The sequence below is a fragment of the Corticium candelabrum genome, chromosome 6 (genome assembly GCF_963422355.1).
Source record: "Corticium candelabrum chromosome 6, ooCorCand1.1, whole genome shotgun sequence".
NCBI lineage: Eukaryota > Metazoa > Porifera > Homoscleromorpha > Homosclerophorida > Plakinidae > Corticium > Corticium candelabrum.
In genome coordinates this window covers 7,275,818-7,285,817 of record NC_085090.1, presented here as the reverse complement: position 1 = coordinate 7,285,817, position 10,000 = coordinate 7,275,818, and the positions used below count along the sequence as shown (strand labels likewise).

Genomic DNA, 10,000 nt, shown 5'->3' with positions numbered 1-10,000 from the left:
GCAGATTCTCGATGACCTACAATCTCTCTGTATGTGTGCTTGTCCATTTCCAATCTCAACTTTTAGCCAGATTTTTAATGACCTACAATCTGTCTGTATGCATGTCTGTCCATTTCCTATCACAACGTTTAGCTAGATTTTCAATGACTTAAAAGTCTGTCTGTACATGTTTGTCCATTTCCTATCTCAACGTTTAGCCAGATTTCGATAGTTTACAATTTGTCTGTATGCATGTCTGTCCACTTCCTATCTCAATGTTTAGCCAGATTTTCGACAACTTACAATCTGTCTGTACATGTGTTTGTACATTTCCTATCTCAACATTTAGCAAGATTTTCGATGATTTATAATCTGTCTATGCATGTCTGCATTTCTTATCTTTACATTTAGCAAGATTTTGATGACCTACAATCTGTCTGTATGCATGTCTGTCCATTTCCTATCTCAACGTTTAGCCAGATTTTCAACAACTTACAATCTGTCTGTACATGTGTTTGTCCATTTCCTATCTCAATGTTTAGCTAAATTTTTGATGACTTACAATCTGTCTGTATGCATGTCTGTCCATTTCCTACCTTTACGTTTAGCTAGATTTCGATGACCTACAATCTATCTGTACATGTGTTTGTCCATTTCCTATCTCAATGTTTAGCCAGATTTTAATGACTTAGCCTAATGAGTGCAAATTCATGTAACACAGCATAGGTAGCCACCACCAGCGAGAAATCAAACTTAAACTACTAACTAGTCGACACTTAAAATCACATAATCTAAAAAAATTTTAAAAATTAATTTTTATTGAAAAACCATTCCAAGATCAACATTATCGACACTGTTCTGTACGTCTCTGCTGTCTGTGAAGCTTGAGTGTGTAGGGCAGTCTGATAGTGTTGCCGTCTGTTGGTCTGACTGATTGTCTACGACACAACATGCCACCTGTGCTCTTGCCGCGATCAGAAAGGGACAGTATCATCAAGAACCGTCCGTTCTGCACACAAGCCGCAAATGCAAACATGCTACTATCACGTTAATTAATCAACACGCACAACATTCACGTTCCACCACGTGGTCTGAACACATTACCATGGCAACAGTGTCCTAATAATATATACGCACGAACACACGACAAGCAGCCGTTTGTATACATCACAACTACTTGACCACACACACACACACACACACACACACACACACACACACACACACACACAAGAAATAGCAACAAAATTAATTTTTTTAAAAATTAAAAATTAGTCAATGTTTCTATGCATTAAAAATGTAGCTAATTGATTATTCAAAATGTATAGTTTTGGTTTGAATCCAACGTCTACACTCATCAAGATTGACTATAGAAGTTGATATTCTTAGTAATCACGTGATTACGTTTAACCTAACTAGTTGCCTGATGCACAACATAAGAAAACATCACTCATGCATACTGTATGAACGTAAACAAGCATACCCCTATAAGCAAGGGTTAGGGAAACGTGTGAGCAAGACATCATGTATTTAAGTGGGTGTGTCCATATAGGTGAGGTACAGCTTTGAAACCTCAGACGTTCACATTGTGGTGTGTGTGTGTGTGTATCACTGTACGTGTGTGTGTGTGTTGTGTGTGTGTGTGTGTGTGTGTGTGTTACGTGTTGCAGTTACTCCCACTACAGCACACTCTTCTATGTGAGGTACAAATCCACTTCTAATATCTTAATGAAACTTGCCACAACAAAGTAAGATCTGGTAGTGATTAGTACTGCTAGTAAAGACTTCCCGTAAAAATTAAGATCAATGCCTCTAACAACAGCTATCCCATTCACCCTTACATGTATCTGTCACATGCAAAATATTTGATATCAATTTTTCACATTGCATGAAAAAATGCTATCAGCCCACCCGTCTGATGCTATAACACTCATATCTCACACTCTTGACACACACGAGACATCCGATCATACAGACATCACCATGCATTTCCGTGTACCGTCTTGATTCTGCAGCGTGCAATCGCTCGTTCTCGACGTCGCTCACTCGCTTCTACAAAGCAGTCACCCAACCATAGTGATACTATAATACAATTGGACCTCTGACGATCTACCCTCCCTTCAAAGATTTCCTTACATCAATGTATATATCAATAGACTACATTAATATTAACAAGGTGCCATGATATAAATAAGTTGAGTTTAGATACAATCAATGGCATAACATTCGTCCTTTCCATTGCAAAATACGAGTCCATAATCACAGCAAATATGTATATATGTATGTATTTACATATGTATGTATGTAGCCTCGTCCCCAGACTCTCTCGCTCTAGTCTTGTCTGGTGCTCGTATGACAATTCCAGGCGCAAGAGAGTCTGGGATCATCCCGCCTACTTCCTGCCACATCTCCTTACTAAATGGTCACTAGGTGTCATCCCCAACATCATCACTGTCACCCCAAACGTCATCAAGTGTCCCGTAACTTCAAAATCAAATTAGTGTTAGAACTAATCCAATAAATGTACCACACGGGATGCTATGACCATTGTTTGGTGTTTGTGGCATATCCAGAACTTGCAGACAACTGAAGCATGTTGAAAAGGTAAGTCTATGGAGTGTTGGTGATGGGTGTCGTGTAGGCTTGTAGTCTGAGATCTACAATTGGCGGAGTGATGACCTACGTAGATGACACGCGGCCATTACCGTTTGCGCACAGACTAGACTCTGTAACAAAAAGCATGCAATGACAAGGGAAGGGGTTGATCTTGACATGAAACTACTGTCTGGAGGGTCAACTTGAAGCTTCCAGGGCTATTCTTTCGCAAAAAGATGTATTTGTTTTCATACTTGAAGACTTCTCGAAGGGTAGACAGTAGTTTCATATCAAGATCAACCCCTTCCCTTGTCATTGCGTGCTTTCTGCTACAGAGTCTAGTCTGCACGCAAACGCTAGTGGCCACACAGGAGATGCGCGTGTGAACTAGGTAGAAGGTCATCACTCCGCCAATTGTAGATCTCAGACTACAAGCCTACATGACACCCGTCACCAACACTCCATAGACTTACCTTTTCAACATGCTTCAGTTGTCTGCAAGTGCTGGATATGCCACAAACACCAAACAATGGTCATAGCATCCCATGTGGTATGTTTATTGGATTAGTTCTAACGCTAATTTGATTTTGCAGTTACAGGACACTTGATGACATTGGGGGTGACACTTAGTGACCATTTAGTAAGGAGATGTGGCAGGAAGTGGGCGGGATGATCCCAGACTCTCTCCCGCCTGGAATTATCATACGGGCACCGAACAAGCCTAGCGCGAGAGAGTCTGGGGATGAGGCTAGTATGTATGTATGTATGTATGTAGTATCTACCATATGTATATATGTATGTGTGTTAATGTATGTATGTATGTATATACGTGTGTATGTATAAGTATAACATGTTTGTCCACCCCCACCCCCAACCCCCACCCCAGTTTATTGTGTTTGGTATTGTCGAGTTCTGTTGATTAGACCATGTTATCAGAATAAACGAGTCCATATCAAGACTTGAGACTTGATTTCAGATTAAAACATGACAATAACAGCATGTAACCATTGTCTTCACACACACACACACACACACACACACACACACACACACACACACACACACACACACGTACACACACACACGTACACACACACACACACGTACACACACACGCGCGTGCACGTGCACACACACACACACACACACACACACACACACACACACACACACACCAAGTGAGGTCTAACCAATAGAACATCAACTCCCATTTGGAAATACACGTGACAATGTTGATATCAACGTGCATAAAGGCGTATTGTTGCACGATGCCACAAACAATACCAACTACTACCCTAATAATAAATTTAGAAATATACATATATGTAACTAATTTATATCAATTATGTTAATTAATTAATGAAGTGGTTTACTTAGTGTTACTAATTTATATTAATTTATGTTAATTATTTACTTAATTGATGTTAATCACACCAACGTCTATGACATCATCGCAAACGAGACGCCCCAATACATTCATTTCTCTCTACACGTCGATTCATGCCTCGCTTCCACCCAGTCACCCCTTCCCGCGCAATCCGTCAGTCAACGTCGACGAATCACAAACCTCCATACGAGCCACGTGATCAGAAAGAAAGCGTAACCGCTGTGAACGACGTACGTCAAAAAGTAAGGCTAAACAGACGAAAGGCGTCACTCAAAACGTTTCGTATCTCACGGGGTATATATGTGTGTCACTTTCGGATACGTCGTTTGTAAATCCTGGACGATTTCGGCCATTGCCACCCCTACAGAGAGATATGAGACGTCAATTAGAGAGCGAATTTGTTTAGAGTACTGATTTCATACAAGTGGCTATCATTCCGACGAGAGACAGCACTGCTATGGTGTAACGAATGGCTGCCTTCATGACGAATAGAGACTATTATACGGGCTACTTGTGGTACGCGCGTTAGTAAATTCACGCATACTTATAAAGAATGACGCAACTTCCGTGACGGACATCACACTACTGAAAAGTGCTTTTATGACGTATGTTTCGATTAGAGAATAATATACTGGCTACTATCAGTACGCGCGTTAGTGCATATGTCACTATGTAGTTCAAAATAACGCGCGCTCAAGTAGTAGTACGTATGTATTTTATAACGCGCGTTATCACGTATTGCTGTGTTTGGATGCTAAACTAAAATTTTTTAGTGAGGAAATTAGATTTTTACTGTATAGTAGCTTTGAGTTTAAAGTATACTAAAAAGGCACATTAGAACAATAGTCGACCTGTAGCTTGCTAGGCTAATGACGTCACAAATATACGGCAGCCATAGATCAATGTAATGCAGATTTTTTAAAACTGTACAATACAGTACGTTCATAAAGTGTAGATTACTTACACGAAATTTAATATAAGTGTGCTATGCTAGGCATTTGCGCAGCGACATGCACCTAGAGTAGGGACACTCTAGATTGACCGGTAGCCATATTTGGTGTCTTCTGTTCTAGAGTTCTCTGATAGCAACTTAGTTGTATCTGTGGGTCCTGACGTGCTGTCATACACACGAATATCTACACCTATAATACAAGACATCACAATGAGAACGCACGCACGCACGCACGCACACGAACACACCACACACACACACACACACACACACACACACACACACACACACACACACACACACAGACACAGACACAGATACAGACACAGACACAGACACAGACACACACACAGACACACACACACACACACACACACACACACACACACACACGCACATACACAGACACAGACACAGACACAGACACACACACACACACAGACACACAGACACACAGACACACAGACACACAGACACACACACACACACACACACACACACACACACACACACACAGACAAACACACACACACACACACACACACACACACACACACACACACACACACACACACACACACACACACACACACACACACACACACACATCCTTTCTAGTGTAGCCATTCAACCTACCCGTAACAGTCCTTATATATTCTTGATCTTTATTAAAACGGTCTAGACACACGCAATGCCGCCAACAAAACTTCCTAGTCGCTGTAGTGAAATCTTTTGCCATAATGACGTACAATATTGGATTGGCAACGGTCACAGCAGCCACCAAAACAAGAACAGGCTCCGAATATTCCGGCGAGTAGTTTCCACTGTACACCGAAGTTCCAGTTGCAAACGGTATCACATAAAGGATACAAGCAGGCCACCAGCAGATGACGTCAACAATCGAAATTACGACCAAACGAAATTTCCAATTCGTCGGATTTTGTGTCGTCGCGTTGTGACTGTCTCCCCGCGTTTTGCACAACATGTAAACGTAAATCAAACTGACAATTAGAGAACACAAAGCATTGACGGCCGTCACAAGAATGGAAAATGAGAAACGGTGTCCCGGATGATGCGGCGCAGACGCCGTTTGACACGCGTAGACAACAACAAGCGAGTAAGTATTTCTGTCCATTTCTAGTGGAAAGAAAGACGAGCGAATTCGAAAACGCCAAACGGCTGCCGCTCCAAGCACCAAACAAGCCAACCATGATGTAACAATAAAAACAGCGACCAGTCGGTGTCCCCACTCTTGACGCGGATTCATGGCAAAAACGAGAAAGAGAGCGATTGCGACTGCTGTCAACATGATAGCACAAGTCGAAACCATTGCAAGAAACGAAATGCAAGCGCATAACACTTCATCTTCCTTTGTGAACGTGTAACTCAAACTGTTACCTTCGGACTCGAACACGGCCGAGTGCAGCATGACCTCTTGCAGTAAGAAATGGCAGCAAAAGCCGGCGTTAGCTAGAGCGAGACTGACGATGAGACCGGAAACCAAGCGAAATCTTGATGTTTTGTTGCAGCATATCCACATCAGAACGAGCGTGTTTGCCGTCATTCCGGTCGTCACGACAATCCACATGACAATGTGATAGGCTAGAGATGTCACTCCCGCAAGAGCCGTAACGTTTGATGCGTTTTCCATTGTAACTTTCTAACGATAGGCTAGAGAGTAGTCACTGTGTACCCACACAGGATACCGAGACACGCCTGTCTAAAATGTAAATGTAGCTAACGCGCGTTAAAACGTATTTTATTATTGCACAGTGTTTAACAGTTACATTTGCTCGAGTGTCCAGCCAGTCATCCCTCCCCGCGGCGGAGAAAGACCGGCTGGAGACATTCGCTACTTAAACAAACCGATGACTCTCTATCCTCCAATCAGAGTGCCGTTCAATGTTTGTGCATCCTCCGATAGGGATGCACGTCGCTATTGGCTCTTTGCTAATGTAATTTCGCTCTGACGTAAGTGCGTGTAGTCTCGACACGTGCTTTATAAGTCTACAAACAACAGGTCGACTCTTTCCAGCTCTTCTCGTTGTCTGCTATCGTTTTCACACTACTAGGGTTAGGTTAACTACCGGATGTCTGAAATACAATCCTTAATTGGTTTGGTGTTAGCTAACCTGTGTTCTCACTTGTCTCTCGAGAACCTAGACGTATCGCATGCACGAAAAACAGCGGGACAGTTGGAAGAGCATGGAGCTCTGGCTGTCCGTGGACAGAGGCTGCAGGTAACTTCTAGGGCGGTAATTAACAGAAGTGGGGTATCGACACACAAACGCAAGATTACAACGTCGTTTATGTCATTCTCAAGTTCTTCCACTCCCGTCATTCCAAACCAGACGCGCTTGATCCCACCACCTGCAGCTGCGGAGCTTCATCCACTCTGTTCTTTCTCGGCGTGCTTGTTCGGTTTTTACAGGCAGCAGTTGACAAAATGTACTGCAAATATTTACAGAGACTTCTTGCGAAACACCAACATCGACGCCAGTAGTCGTAGCCTCTTTTCGTTGCGCTGTAATGCAATGATTTGTCGACGCCGCCTGGCTATGGCTGCATACTGCCGCCGACGAAGAAGTAACAAGAGCATAGTTTGGAGATCCATTGAAGAATGTAATGTAATACACACTAATTGCATGCCATTGTTGCTACCTTGCGCTAACCATGCTTGCTAGTCTGATTAGTGCTAACCAAGAATATGACAACTAAATGCTCTCAGGAGGTCTGCAAAACGGTAGTTATATATATATATATATATATATATATATATATATATATATATATATATATATATATATATATATACACACGAATTAGTAATTGTGTTTGAACAGAAAATGTCGTAGCTTAGACAGCGCAAAGTGATACTCAGTAGCTCAGGCAGACAGCAGCTTAATTAATTAATGAAGTCTTGAAAAGACATTAAAATCGACCACACTTAAAACATTGACTCTAATTAAGAAAAATTGTCATAAACGCTAAACTGTGTTAAAAGTTTAAAAGCTAAAAATATAAGCTAAATATTTTAATTAGGAAGTGTGGTTAGTAAAGAGAGTTTTTATATAATTTTGTAAAGTAGCTATTGTCATGATTGCTTGCATAGTTTTGGTGTCTGTAACGTACAAGTGCTACCAAATGCGTTAGAATGAGGTGCAATCAGCCTATTGTTATTGGACCTCTCTAGTTGGACTCGCTGCCATCACTGTGCTCACTTGTTGCAGAGTTTTCGTCTAGCAACGCGGTGGTGTCCGTGAGTTCAGATATGGTATCGTGCACACGTATATTTATACCTATTAGATGCGAAATATTAATTAAAATAGGGAACACACAGAAACAGAAATACGCAAACGCGCGAGTACGCACTTACACACGTAAGCGCTGGCACACACAGACACACAGACACACAGACAGACAGACAGACAGACACACACACACACACACACACACACACACACACACACACACACACAGACACACACACAGACACACACACAGACACACACAGACACACACACACACACACACACACACACACACACACACACACACACACACACACACACATTACTATGGCCCAACTTTTATACTGATATGCTATTCCACTTACCAGTAACATTTCTCAGATTTATTCGTTCTCTATTGCAACAATCTAAGCAGGAACAATGACGGCGGCCAAATCTTCTTGCGGCTGTAACAAACTCTTTTGACATGATGACGTACAAGACAGGATTGGCGACGGTCACAGCAGCCGCCAAAACAAGAAAAGGCTCCGAATACTTTGGCGAGAACGTGCCATTGTAGACCGACCTCCCGGTTGCAAACGCCACCGAGTAAAGAACAAAAGCAGGCCACCAACAGATAACATTCATAATCGAAATTATGACAAAACGAAATTTCCAAATTTTTTCATTTCGTGACGTCATGTTATCACGTCGCATCTTGAACAACATGTAGGCGTACACAGACCCGACAACTAGCGAACACAGAGCATTTACGACCGTCCCGAGAGCTGCCAATAATACCTGATGTCCCGGATAAGTCGCCGGTACTTGACATGCGTAGACAACAACAAGCGAGTAGACTGTTCGGTCCATTTGTGACGGAAACGAAGACGAGCGAATTCGAAAACGCAACATAAGCACGACTCCAAACACCAAACAAGCTAACCAGGATGCGACAAGGAAGACAGTGACGAGTCGGTATCCCCACTGTTGATGTGGATTCGATTTCATAGCGACCAGTAGAAAGAGCGCTATACCAACAGCCGTTAACATGATGGCATTAGCCGACACGGCTGCGAGAAACGAGATACAACCGCACAACACTTCGTCTCTCGTTGTAAACATGATACCCGAGCCGTCGTCGTCTCCAGTTTCAAACACGACCGAGAGCAGCATCACCTCCTGCAGCAGGAAATGGCAGCAAAACCCGGCGTTGGCTAGAACGAGGCTGACGACGAAGACGGAGAGTAGGCGAAATCTCGACCTTCTGTTGTAGCAAATTCCCACCAGAACGAGCGCGTTTGCCGTCAGTCCGGCCGTCACGAGGATCCACATTACGATGTGATACTCCAACGACGTCACTCCGGTCAGAGTCGTGGAGTTTGACGCGTTGTCCATGTTATCTGTCGACGAGATGCTTACAACGTGATCGTACAGTCTAGCCTACCTAGCCACGCGCAACGTTTCCACGCACCCTCATTCTTCCGGTTAGAAAGGGTCGAGTACTACTCCAGGGTACTATAACGGTCGTTGCCAAGATTTTGTCGGAAATTACTATAACCACGCCCACCCTACTTTTGGCTTTGCCCATTCCCATTGTTATGGTCGCACCCCCACTAAGCATTGATGCAGGTTTGCTTACACTGAGATGCCACAAACTGTTGTCATGGAATTATACTAGCCCTTATAACACGTTGAAAATTTCCAGATCTCAAGAACCTACTACAGTATTTCCCGCGCAATTATTCGGTTGGGGCAACCAATTATCCGACTCGTGGTTTTAATTATGAGCAGTGTACTGTCTGTTCTCTATAAGTGTGAACTTTGAAAATCATCAATATCTCCGCTGTTTTTTGA

General features: G+C 42.8%; 3 protein-coding genes across 3 annotated transcripts in view; all 3 read right to left on the bottom strand.

Moving 5' to 3' along the window:
• The window catches only part of LOC134181393 (uncharacterized), a 9,195-nt gene extending 4,718 nt beyond the window's left edge, over nt 1-4,477 (bottom strand). Inside the window, exons 1-3 of the mRNA XM_062648665.1 lie at nt 4,384-4,477; nt 4,273-4,322; nt 4,142-4,209 (exon numbers count right to left, since the gene is read on the bottom strand). Of these exons, the coding sequence (XP_062504649.1) occupies nt 4,142-4,209; nt 4,273-4,322; nt 4,384-4,444 (179 nt within the window). The 5' untranslated portion in view covers nt 4,445-4,477. The remainder of the gene's footprint in view (nt 1-4,141; nt 4,210-4,272; nt 4,323-4,383) is intronic.
• Nucleotides 4,478-4,743: 266 nt separating this feature from the next.
• LOC134181661 (uncharacterized) lies at nt 4,744-5,913 on the bottom strand. The gene is made up of 2 exons (XM_062648922.1): nt 5,550-5,913; nt 4,744-5,103 (listed from the first exon to the last, which is right to left on the bottom strand). The coding sequence occupies exons 1-2, from the start codon at nt 5,896-5,898 to the stop codon at nt 4,994-4,996; spliced, it is 459 nt and encodes a 152-aa protein (XP_062504906.1). The 5' UTR covers nt 5,899-5,913; the 3' UTR covers nt 4,744-4,993.
• A 1,870-nt stretch (nt 5,914-7,783) lies between these two features.
• Nucleotides 7,784-9,098, bottom strand: LOC134181558 (uncharacterized). The gene is made up of 2 exons (XM_062648829.1): nt 8,530-9,098; nt 7,784-8,212 (listed from the first exon to the last, which is right to left on the bottom strand). Exons 1-2 carry the CDS (start codon nt 9,056-9,058, stop codon nt 8,103-8,105), a joined length of 639 nt encoding a protein of 212 aa, XP_062504813.1. The 5' UTR covers nt 9,059-9,098; the 3' UTR covers nt 7,784-8,102.
• Nucleotides 9,099-10,000: the final 902 nt, after the last annotated feature.

Excerpts from the sequence above, each read along its gene's own strand:
- LOC134181558 (XM_062648829.1), bottom strand. The coding sequence starts at position 9,058 with ATGTTGCGTTTTCGAATTCGCTCGTCTTCGTTTCCGTCACAAATGGAC. Across the intron at positions 8,213-8,529 it reads AAATCTGAGAAATGTTACTG|GTATAAATATACGTGTGCAC; the intron begins GTAAGTGGAATA and ends CGCATCTAATAG.
- LOC134181661 (XM_062648922.1), bottom strand. The coding sequence starts at position 5,898 with ATGTTGTGCAAAACGCGGGGAGACAGTCACAACGCGACGACACAAAAT. Across the intron at positions 5,104-5,549 it reads ATATATAAGGACTGTTACGG|GTGTAGATATTCGTGTGTAT; the intron begins GTAGGTTGAATG and ends CTTGTATTATAG.